At 48.8% G+C, this 12,338-nt stretch overlaps 1 protein-coding gene across 1 annotated transcript in view; it reads right to left on the bottom strand.

The window, feature by feature from the left end:
• CUX2 (cut like homeobox 2) overlaps positions 1 to 12,338 on the bottom strand; it is a 275,414-nt gene that overhangs the window by 3,544 nt on the left and 259,532 nt on the right. Inside the window, exons 19-21 of the mRNA XM_021073976.1 lie at positions 7,126 to 7,398; positions 5,690 to 5,878; positions 3,552 to 3,825 (exon numbers count right to left, since the gene is read on the bottom strand). Coding sequence (XP_020929635.1) covers positions 3,552 to 3,825; positions 5,690 to 5,878; positions 7,126 to 7,398 — 736 coding nt within the window. The remainder of the gene's footprint in view (positions 1 to 3,551; positions 3,826 to 5,689; positions 5,879 to 7,125; positions 7,399 to 12,338) is intronic.

Below are 12,338 nucleotides of genomic sequence, written 5' to 3'. Positions count from 1 at the left end.
TTATATTTGTAAATGTACTATTGGATTAATTTCACCTGTTTTTTAAAAATTTTTATTTTATTAAAAAAATTATTTTTTTGGGCCCCACCTAAGGCACATGGAGGTTCCCAGGCTAGGGGTCAAATGAGAGCTGCAGCTGCTGGCTTACACCACAGCAACTCGGGATCCGAGCTGTGTCTGTGACCTACACCATAGCTCACGGCAACGCCGGATCCTTCACCCACTGAGTGAGGCCAGGGATCAAAGCTGGGTCCTCTTGGATACTAGTCAGATTTGTTTCAGCTGAGCCATGACGGGAACGCCCACCTTTTTTTTTTTTTTTTAAATGTGGCTATTAGAAAATTTTATATTAAATATATGGCTTTCATTGTATTTCTGTTGGACAGTGCTATGCTATTTCTCAAAGCCAAAACCAGATTTAATTTGTGGCAATAATTTCCTGCTTCTCTCCTGGAGGGGCTCTTGGACGTCAGCCCAGAAGGGGAAACTGAGGCACACAGAATAACTTGTCCAGACACCAAGGCACACAGAGGCAGAGCTGGGACCAGAACCTGGGTACCCTCAATCCCAGCCCAGAAACCATTCTCTCTTCACTTCACTGCCAGCCCTGCTGTTGGCGGGAAACTTAGTCTTATAATGTTATGTTGTAGAGCAAGAAAGGCTAGGAATGGGTCCAACTCCCTGAATTAATTTCCTAATAGCATGAGGTCCCGAGAGGTCAATCACTCATCCAAGGCCATAGAGCAACAGAGCTTCCGCAGCATCCTCAATGCTGTAGCCTTTTGCCTGTTTATGTTAATATTTATATTAATACCTTTATATTAATAACATTAATAACAAAGTACATGTTACCGATACATAATACTACATTTATAAATTTTAATTATAAACATCATAATAATGGCTACTTATCCTTTATCAGGTACTGGGCCTAGCAGCTTTTGCAGATTATTTCATTTATTTTCCATAATAACCTTATAAGGGCGATACTAGCCTCACTTCCACTGACAAAGGTGACAAGGCTCAGAGAGGCACAGGGACTGCCACGGTCACAGAGCCAGCAAGCAGTGCAACTGGGCTCTGAACCCAGCTACACGCTCTGCCTCCCTGGCTCCCCGGCCAGGTGGGGGATGGGGCCTGGTCCTAACATCCTGAGCCTGGAGCCACTGTGAGGGGTGATCTGGTTCACTTCCTCAGTCCCTAAGCCCTCCACAAAGGTGGCCTTGCCCACCTTCCAGGAGACTCTGCCATCTCCTTCAGACCCCTCTAGAGGGAAGAGCTGCTGGGACCAGGGGGAGCACTTGTGGGACTTAAAGGTGTTTGGGGGTAGCTCAGTGCCTGAAGCTCTGTCATCAGAGCTTCCAAACTTCATTAGATCAAGTATAAATGAGGCTGTCATTTACACCATAATAAAAATTCGTCTTTTTTTTTTTTTTTTTTCAATTCCTGATGCCCAAACCTACAGCAGGTCTTCCTTGGTCATTTTTTGCTCTCCAAACATCCTAATATTCACCTTTTCTAGAGCTCACCGCAATTTGTAATGATACATTAATAGAAATACTCATTTAATAGTGACCTTCCCTTCTGCTCTATGAGACAGACCTTGTCTTGTTCCCTCTAGTTCTTGGAACACAGTAGGTGCTCAAATTATTTCTAATTTTCCTAAACTCTTTCCCCCCTTGTACTGTAAATTCCAGTTCAGTGCATTAGTCAGATGTATAATTGAAAGTGGTTTGACACCATAGGTATCCCCCTGTTGAAACTTAGGATTTACCAAGTGAACTAATGTATTCTCTTATTCTGAGAGTGGTTTTTTTGGGAGTGGCATTTCCTCTGCTTCTTCAAAATCCAGCTCAAATGTCACCTCTCTATCAAGTCTTTCCTGGGTAGAATTCCCTTTCCCTCCAGCCCCCTATTCCTTCCTGTTTGAACAGCATTTATTAGGTTGTCATGAAAGTATCTGGTTTGTGAAGTTAAGCTTCCTAAGGGCAGGGATGATGGTTGTGAACACTTGTATCTCCAGACCCTGGCTCACTGTGTGTACATGGCAAATATTTGGTGAATGAGTATGTTGGCTAAAATTAGAGGGTTCAGCTCCTGTGGGAAACAAGAGGAGAGGGTATGGCCCTATGTCCCCTGGGAGGGAAGGAGGGCATGAGGCTTTAAGGACCTATGTCATTTGCTATTGGTAAGTTCTGGGTCAGAGCAAGATAATAAGCAGTATTTTACAATGTGCTTATGCCTGAAGTTTTTCATTTGATCCTCAATTCAGCACTGTGGGGTATTAACTTCCTTATTTATTAAACAGGGATGAGACTCAGAGAGGTACAGTGATTTGCCCAGTAACACACAGCCAAGGTGGGACCTGAACTCAGGTCTGTGTGATGCCCACGCATGGGCTGTGGAGAGAGGAGATTTCAGGTATCCTCCCTCTTCCAGGTTCCTCCTTCCTCTTCTCTCTTGGGGATCAAGAGACCCTCCTCTTTGGCACCACAGGGGCACCGGAGACATCTCTTGCTCAGGAGGCTTGGTGGGGAATGCCTCAGAGATGGTCAAGCCTTCCCCTTAGGGCTCTCAGGAAGCACTTCTGCAGTCTCCCTGGGAACTGCTGGACCCAGTCACGGGCCTGAGCCAGCCCTGGGACTAAACTCCCAGGCAGCGCAGTCCACTGCAGGTCAGCTTCTCCTAACTGGTGAGTGGGAGGAAGCAAAGCGGCTGTAGAAAAAGGAATCCCTGACTCCCCGAGGTGGGTGGAGCCTGAGGCACTGCCAGCAGGGTTTCCTTTAGCCTCAGGAGTGGGAGAGGCCAAGAACCCAAATCAGGGCTCTGATATGAGGCTCAGTGGGCAGTGAGGGTTCCTTAGGCCTGTGCCCCAAGCACCATTCTCTGTCCCTTAATATAGGCAGACGCAGAGCAGGCTGGGTAAAGCTGTAATAAGCTAGTGACAATAACATCAACACCTACCACATACCATGACCCAGGTATTTCTGGTAAGTACGTTAGCCCATTGAATCCTCAGGACAACTATAGGAAGCAGATCCCATTATGGTTCCCATATGGTTATAGGTTATTTTTGTTTTTGCTTTTTAGGGCTGCACCCATGGCATATGGTAGTTCTCAGGCTAGGGTTTGAATGGGGGCTGCAGCTGCCGGCCTACACCACAGCCACAGCAACACTGGATCTGAGCCGCATCTTTGACCTACATCACAGCTCATGGCAACACCGAATCCTTAAGCCACTGAACGAGGTCAGGGATCGAACCCGCAACCTCATGGGTCCTAGTTGGATTCATTTCCTCTGCACCACGACGGGAACTCCCCCACGTTATAGGTTAGAAGACCGAGGCTCAGGCAGGTGAACCCTTGCCCAGGCCTTGCTGCTGGAAACGGTCGAGCTGGGATTTACATCCAGGCTTGGCTATATTATAACTCTAAACACCTAGCACCGCAGTCCCCCTCATTTCCCAGAGGCCACGCTGCGCTCCCTCCAGGCCCTGGGATGAGGAATGGGGTCTAGCTGAGACCCCTGCCCACCCTCCCAGGATCCCTACCTGTAGTTGTGGAACCAGTTGATGACGGTGTTGGTCTTGAGGTTGAGCTGGAAGGACAGGAGCTCGATGGTCTGCTGGGAGGGGTAGGGCTCCAGCTGGTAGGCCTTCCGCAGCGCCTCCTTCTCCTCCGGGGCCAGCACCACTCGGGGCTTCTTGATTTGCAGGAGGCTCAGGTCCTGAGGCTGCAGGCAGGGGCTGGGGCACTCGGAGCGGGTGGCTGGAGACTCACTGTCTGAGCTGGTGCTGATGAGGCCGTACCTGCGCTTCAGGTAGGCTGGGGCAGCGGGGGAGGGAGGCAGGGAGGGCTGAGAGGGGCCGACCAGAGGCCCAGCGCTACCCGAGCTGAACCCAGCATCAGCCGGCCATACTGTCCTCGGAGACCTTGGTCCCCCAGACGCAGGGACCCCGCCCAGTCTCAGCCTTTTCTCCTTCCTCTCTCTCCTGCCGCTTCCTCCTCATCCCTCCACCGAGACGCCTGCCTGCCCACACCTGCCTCCAGTCTGGTCATCAGCACCCGGTAACTGTTAACATCTGTAGCGGGTCTGGCTCACAGACAGGAAGGGCTCAAAAAAGGGAGCTCGGCAGCATTCTCTTGATTGTTAGAGTGTCCCTAAATTTCACTAGTTCTGCTGGGGGTGGGGGCAGGACATTAATTTAATGTAATTTAATTTAATTTTCACTTTTTTATGGCTGCACCTGCGGTATATGGAAATTCCAGGGCAAGGGGGTGAATCAAAACTACAGCTGCTGGCCTACACCACAGCCACAGCAAAATGGAATCTGAGCTGCATCTGTGACCAATGCCACAGCTCACAGCAACGCCAGATCCTTAACTCACTGAGTGAGGCCAGGGATTGAGCACAACATCCTCATGGATACTAGTCAGGTTCATTACTGCTGAGCCACGACAGGAATTCCCAAGACATTTTTTTTTTTTTTTTTGTCTTTTTTTGTCAGGGCTGCTTCCTGCAGCATATGGAGATTCCCAGACTAGGGGTCTAATTGGAGCTGTAGCCACCGGCCTATGCCACAGCCGCAGCAACATGGGATCTGAGCTGCGTCTGCAACCCACACTACAGCTCATGGCAACGCTGGATCCTTAACCCACTGAGGGATTGAACCCAAAAGCTCATGGTTCCTAGTCGGATTCGTTAACCACTGCGCCACGACGGGAACTCGAGGAACTCCCAAAACATTAAACATCCACTGTAACTGCCTGATGGATCTCAGTCTCAAATTGTCAAAATCTGGGGACAGGGGTGGGGGTGGCGGTGGGTGGGGAGGGGAGAAGTCCACTCAGAATGAAGGAAGTGAGGTATTAAAGTCTCATTTAATCCTCACAGCAATGTCCTGAGGTAGATGTCATGACTCTTACTTTCAGACGAAGTAGAATGAGGCACTGAGAGGGTATGTAACTTGCCCAAGGTCACACAGCCAGGAAGTGGCAGGTCAAGGTCTCAACTGTCCAGCTGTCTGATGCTAACAGCCCAGGCTTGGCCCATCCATGGGTCTCTAAGAGCCAGGCTTGACCCTGGGCCCTCATCATGAACTGCGTGGTGCCCTGGATGATAACTTTTCAACTCCTAGTATCTTATCTCCAATTTGACCCTGAGCTTTTTAAGATCCAGAATCCATGCATAGCATGAGACTGGGTGGACACGCAGCTGTTCAATGCCAGCTCATTTTTTCAGGGATATAAACTACTACTAGACAACACAGGAATATGCAGTATCTTGCCCACTTTCACAAGGGAGGATTCTTGTTTGCTGGGTTAGTTCTGTGCTGTTTAGAATCTGGGTAATGGGTAAAGGGAGTTATATAATAGGGAACTGAGCAGAGGATGGAGGGATCAGAGAGAAAAGGAGTTTTGGGGAATATGCAGATGAGGTTGGCAAAAGACTCTGGAGTAGCTATGGGTCTGTGGAAGTATGCTGAGAGAGATGGGGTATTGGAATTTTCAGGGCAAAAGTAGTAACAATTTTAATGGTTTGCAATTACATTCTGTGGGATTGCTATTTCTTGCAGCCCCACACCAGGCTGAGACTGGACCATTGGGACCCTGGGTTTATTTGGGGGTACCACTAGATATGGTTCCAATGGGAACACGTGAGGCCAGACCCAGAGTACCCAGTGCTCACCTTTCTTTTCCAGCTTCTTCATGTCCCTCAGCTTCTCCACATTGTGGGGGTCATTGAGCCACAGCTGCATGCGCACAAAGGGCTCCCGCCCCTTCAGGCTCAGCTTGTGCCAGGGTTTAGGCCGGGACAGCAGGTCAGACACAGAACCTTGCGTCAGCCCCAGGATGCTCTCCCCGAATAGCCGCTGCCCTGGGGACAGGGGAGGAGGGCAACCTGTTACCCAGGCTGGGCAGAGGTTCTCCCAGGAGAGACAAGAAACTGGCCAGAGACACAGGAGCACCCAAGGAATGTGTGCACTAACTCAGAAAGGAGGACCAGACACATGGGGGACACACCCAGTGTGTACCTGGAGGAGACCTTTCTGCAAAATATGAGATGGGGTCAGACAGCTACCAACAAAAATGCTCTCATAATTTAGATGTTCTTTACCCTTGGGTGAGGCTGGTCCCTGAAACTGTTTGCAAACTTCATGTGTACAAGTTAATATCACCTTGTCAGAGAGTAATTTGACAGAATTTCACCATGCATATCCTCTGACCCAGCGATTCCATGGCCTGGGATTTAGTCTCCAGCTGTACTTGCCAAGGGCCCAAAAACACACATGGATGTAGTTTCAGAGGCAGCAGGAAATTGGGAACAAGCAAAATGCTCATCAGCTGGGTAAAAAATGTGAGGCATCTGTGGCCTGAAAGACTGCAACAGTGACAAAGAATGCAGGGGGTCTATTCATTCTCGTGTGGAAGCATGTCCACAAAACAGCACTAATTTTTCAATGAGCAAGCTGAAGGACAGCATGTGTGTAACTTCATCTATCTAGAAAAAAGAAAAAAACAAGGTGAACATATATTCTCTTATGAGTTCAGAAAAGTGTCAAAAATACAGAAAAACTGGAGTGTGACTGGGAGGTGGGGGGAATTTTATTTATTTAAATTTTAACCCTTTTTCCTACACTGTTTGGTAGTTTAAAATAAGGATGTCTTATTTTTAGAAGAGAAACCGTAGTGGAAAGTTGGGGTTTGTGTGCATCCCTCTGGGAGGGGGGCTGGACTCCCATCTGAGCCTTGGAGGAGTTTGTGATTCAAAAATAGTAAAGAATCCAGATTTTTCCTCTGCGACCTCAGAACTGGATCCAATTGTGTTCGGGTCTCACTGGTACTGGGATTAGCTTAGCCTTAGGCCTCCTGGAAGGAAGTTTTGAAAGCTGTGAGCTAAGCGTCACAGGTCCTAGCAGACCCGTACTGACCTCCCTTTTGTTCCACTCTAGAGACCCAGGTCAGAGTCAGATGCCTCCCAGAGGGTCTTGGGTGCGCCAGGGCAGATCGGCACCTGCGGCCTCGACCCTGAGGGCCTGGAGTCTCACTGCTGGCTCTTTCCTTGAAGCAGGTAGGAGCCAAGCAGGGTGGGAGGCAGCACCCCTGATTCCTGCCACCCTGTACCTAGGTTGTTGTCTGTGAGGACCTCTTTGACCCTCTTGGTGATGGAGTACGTGTCCAGCTCAGGAGACATGGCCACAATCTCCTGGATGCCCCCTGTGGTCTGGCTGCCCGAGTACATCTTTCCACCCAGTGAGGAACTGGAGCGGCCCTCCGGCTGCTGGTTCTCCTTGCTGCTCTCCAGCGCCAGGCTCAAGGGCTCCTGGGAGCTCTTCTCTGGCGGATCCGTGGGACTGGGGGGAGGGGATGGCGAGGACCTCGCTTCAGTGGGACTGGCTGTGGGCCACAGAGAGAGAGAGAGAGAGAGAGAGAGAGAGAGAGAGAGAGAGAGAGAGAGAGAGAGGGCTGTTACTACAATCTGGCACGGACGTACAGGGTTTGGGCAGGCTTCTTTGTTAGAGCCAAGAATTGACAACGATCCAGTGTGCAACCACCACAGTAATACCGTAGGCAGGGACCATGGTGGATGTGAACACCAGCAGATGAAAGTTAGATGAGGACTATAGGATATTTACATAGTCCCAAAGCATCTCCCCACAAGAGACGTATTAATTACAAAGGGAAAAATGGTAACTTTACAGCAGTGCTATCTGGCAGACACCGCTTTAACCCAGTGGCCCAAGTGAGCATGGACAATCACAGGACAGATCAACGACTGGTGCCTCCTTATATGACGTACTGAGCAACTCGCAGTGTCACTTCTGTGCTCTTCCTGCCCAGAGTGCACAGCCTGAATCTCACTATGAGGAAGCATCAGACAAAGCTCAACTATGGCATCTGGCTATTAGTCTTCAAAAATGTCAAACTGTAAAACAAAGAGAAGCAGAAGAACTGTCCAAATTGAAGGAGACTAAAGAGACATGATGGGGAGTTCCCTTGGGGTGCAGTGTGTTAAGGATCTGGTGTTGTCACTGTAGTGGCTTGGGTCGCTGCTGTGGCTCAGGTTCGATACCTGGCCCCGGAACTTCCACATGCTGAGGACGTGGCCAAAAGAAAAAAAAAAAAAAAGAGAGAGAGAGACATAATGACTAAATACAAATAAAGTAATCCTGAATCTGATCCTGGACAGGGAAAAAGAAAATTATATAAAGGTGATTATTGGGACAGTCAAGAAAACTTGAATACAGATGGTGGGTTACATAACAGTATTGAACTATTGTAAAATTTCTCATTCTTGGGAAACACGTGTTAAAGTATTCATGTATGTCTTCAATTAACTTCTCAAATAGTTGAGAGACAAAGAGCACAAATATGGCAAAATTAGCAACTGGTCAATCTGTGTGTAGGGCATAGGGAATTAGTTGTTCTAGCGTTTCGATTTTTTGGTTAAAAAATAGGTTATATCAAAATTAAAAGTTAAGAAAAAAAAAAGAGTTGGCAATGACCACAGTCTAACCAGAGATCAGCTAAATAAAATGTCGTTAAGTCCCTGCTGCAATTAAAAATAATGTAATAGGGAGTTCCCACTGTAGTTCAGTGGAAACGAATCTGAATAGTATCCATGAGGACACAGGTTTGATCCCTGACCTTGATCAGTGGGTTACGGATCTGGTGATGCCGTGAGCTGTGGTGCAGATCACAGGTGAGGCTCAGATCTGGCGTGGCTGTGGCTGTGGCCAGCAGCTACAGCTCCAATTGGACCCCTAGCCTGGGAACCTCCATGTGCTGTGGGTGCGGCCCTAAAAAGCAAAAAAAAAAAAAAAAAAAAAAAAAAAAAAGTAATAAAAAGATGTCCACATAAGATGAATGAGTTCTGGGGATCTGATACACAGAATGGTGACTGCAGCTAACAACCCTGTATTACATATTCGACAACTGCTGTGAGAGTGCAGCTTTAATATTCTCACTATAACAACCAAAGGGTAATTATATAAGGGGAAGGCTGTGTTAACTAGCCTTACTTTGGTACACATTTTGCAATAAACATGCTTATCAAATCGTTATACTGTATGCCTTGAACTTAGTGTCATATACCAAATATATCTTAATAAAGCAGGAAAAAGAAAAAGATATCCACAGTTCATTGGTATGTTCAAAAGTGAGTTTCTCAAAAAAAATTTTTTTTGGCCACACCCGTGGCATATGGAAAATCCTGAGCCAGGGATCAAACCTATGCCATAGCAGTAACCAGAACCAAAGCAGTGACATCGAATCCTTAACCTGCTGAGCCACCAGTGAATTCCAAAAAAGTGAGTTTTTAAAGCCATTTTTCACTTGTCAAAAGATATTTTGTGTGAATGTATTTTAGAATACCACTTAGAGGATATTTTTGGGGGGATGACTTTGTCAAACCTCAGTTCCTGAATCTGTTAAACGGGGCCTTAAAACAGGCAGGGCTCTGCTTGCAACTACCCTACCCAGGGCCATCGAGAGGACTCTGTGAGATAATGGGGGTCACCTCTTGAGGAATCAGTCATCCACTGGACTTTCCAGTGTGAGCTGAGCCTCCTGACAATCCAGGGAGGGCAGGGGACATGCCCGGGAGGTGCCCCTGATGGGGAGGGACAGGTGGTGGAGGGTCTAGGAATCCCAAGTACCTTCCAGCAAAGCAGAAAAAGGTGCCTCTTCCACAAGGAATTTAATTGGTACCTGATGGAAATTTGTTAAGATAGACATAAAAATGTATGATAAAGAAGAAGTAAAGGGAGCCCATAACCGTCCTGTAGTGGCTTTGATTCCACAAAGGACATCCTGAGTCTCTCTCTGCTCCAGATGGGTTCTTCCTTCCCTGTGGACAGTGAGTGGATCACTCTGATCAGACCACTCATGGACCAGAACCTTCAATGGCTCCCTACTGCCCCTTGCACAAGACATGTCTGCCTTGGGAGTTCCTGTCGTGGCTCAGCAGTTACTGAACCCCACCAGTATCCATGAGGACATGGGTTTGATCCCTGGCCCCGCTCAGTGGGTTAAGGATCCGACATTGCCATGAGATGTGGTGTTGGTCGAAGACTTGGCTTGGATCCTTCATTGCTATGGCTATGGTGTAGGCCTGCAGCTACAGCTTCAATCTGACCCCTGGCCTGGGAACCTCCATATGCTGCGGGTGCAGCCATAAAAAAAAGACAACAACAACAACAACAACAACAACAAAAAAAAGAAACATCTGCCTCCTTGTTGGTGTTTAAGGCTCTGCACTCTCTTGTCCCTGCCCACCCCACAGACCTGGAGCTACTCACAGTCCCCGAGTCACCTCTCTCCCCACAGACCTCCTAAGCCCTTCTAAACCTCTATGCCTTTGTTTAGACTGGTCCTCCTGTTCTGAAGGCCTTCCTCCCAACCTTGAATTCCTATGCATCCTTCAAGACCCAGTCTCAAATGCCCCTTTGATCATGTGCGTTTAGACCTCTGGGGTCTAACAGCACTGGACTACACACTATCATACTTCACGATAATTTCCTGCTTATGATAAGTCTTTTCCTTAATAGACAGGGCATTGATAATGATGATGAGGAGGACAATAATTCATGAAGCTTCTTTTCACTGAGGACTTACTACATGCCCAGCATACGGCTACGTGTTTTACGAGTCACCCTCATAACAACCCTAGGAGGCAGGAATGATAGCATCTCATTTTACAGATAAGGAAACTGAGGCCCAGAGAGGTCAGGCAATACGTCAGGGTCAGGGAGTGGCTAGAGGCAAAACCAGGACTTGACCTCAGGTCTGCTTACATCCAACGTGGTCCTCTCATCTGCCAAATACCAGCCTCTGGAAAGCAGGGACCACATGCTAGTCTCAGAGCCTGGGGAGGCAGGAGGTGCTGTTGAATGAATACATTTCAGTCAGGACCCCTGATTACCCCTGAAAGGTGCCAAGTGAAGCCTCAGAGTTCTGGGTAGTGGCACAGGCCTGTGTGGCTGGAAGGCCGTGTCTGGGGTCATGAGGACCCTACGATCTCCCCTGCCCCCAACATGTCTAGTCCTGGCCATCCAGGTGGCATCTGCGTGATGCTGGAGCCGACATGGAAACCTCCCCCTAAAACTGTCACCAGCAGAGATGAAAACCTGGTGGGGAAAGACCAGCCTGGGAAAGCGAGAGGCTGTTTCAAGTGTCAACCCCCCGCTGCCGGCAGGGGAGGGGGTTGGGCTTAGCTGGAGGAGAATGGAGTATTTCTGAAGGCATCTGCTTCTTGGAAAACCATCTATACTTTTGTCCTCATCTAAGGGGCTAGATTTCTAGCCAGAGAGGGAGTGGGATGAAGTGATGGAGATAAATCCAGATGCTGAGCCTGGAACCAGCATCCCCTGCCACTGTTTCCCTCTCCCCAACCCAAGACAGAACACTGACTTGGAGGACCTCTTCTGAAAAAGTTATTGAAAGATTCAGAAATCCACTCTGTCAGGAGGAACAAACTAAAAGGGCTAGGAGGCCAGATGTGAAGAGTCAGGTTGGCTGGGGTTGGGTCCCGCTGCCTGGGATGGGGCCTGAGTGGGGTGTTGGACAGGAGTGTGGGAAGGGGGCTGGGGAAAAGCGGGAAGAGCAGGATGACCAACTGGTTTGCCTGGGACTTTCCTGGTTTTAGGACAGAAAGTCCCAAGTCCTGGGTATCCTCTCAGTCCTGGGAAAACTGGATGGTTGGTCATGATAGAAACAGTGAGGGAGAGATGGAAGGAGAGACAGAGTGACAGGGAGAGAGGCAGTGCGGGAGAGACAGAGTGAACAGAGGTAGAAGATACAGCGAGAAAGAGGGATGGGGAAGAGGGAGACGGATGGAGGAGATGAGACACAGAGACACAGCTGGAAAGACAAGGGGGCAGGGAGAGAGAGACAAGGATGGAGAGAAAGAGAAGGAGGGATTGTGTGCGGGGAGCGGGGCTTCCTCAACTGCCCGAGAATTCTGAGAAGCCTCAGACACAGTGCCTGGAATACTGATGTCAACTACTGTGGGCATCGCTAACGAGGCTGGTTAATTAAACCAGGATCTGTGGCAGGCAGCCAGCACAGGGGAGGGCATGCTTTAGAATCCTTCCCTGACCCCTGGCTCACTCCAGCTCCCTAAAGCAGGAGCTCCAGCACTAGTCCCTGCCCTGATGGCTGGTGTGGGGGATGTGATGGATAAAAGGGGGACTAAGGAGTTCCCGTCGTGGCTCAGTTGTAATGAACCCGACCAGTATCCATGAGGATGTGGGTTCCATCCCTGGCCTCAATCAGTGAGTTAAGGATCCAGTGTTGCCGTGAGCTGTGGTGTAGGTCACAGACACAGCTCGGATCCT

The sequence above is a fragment of the Sus scrofa genome, chromosome 14 (assembly GCF_000003025.6).
Source record: "Sus scrofa isolate TJ Tabasco breed Duroc chromosome 14, Sscrofa11.1, whole genome shotgun sequence".
Classification (NCBI taxonomy): Eukaryota; Metazoa; Chordata; class Mammalia; order Artiodactyla; family Suidae; genus Sus; species Sus scrofa.
Note: the sequence above shows the minus strand (reverse complement) of the source record. Positions and strands in the feature narration are given on the sequence as shown.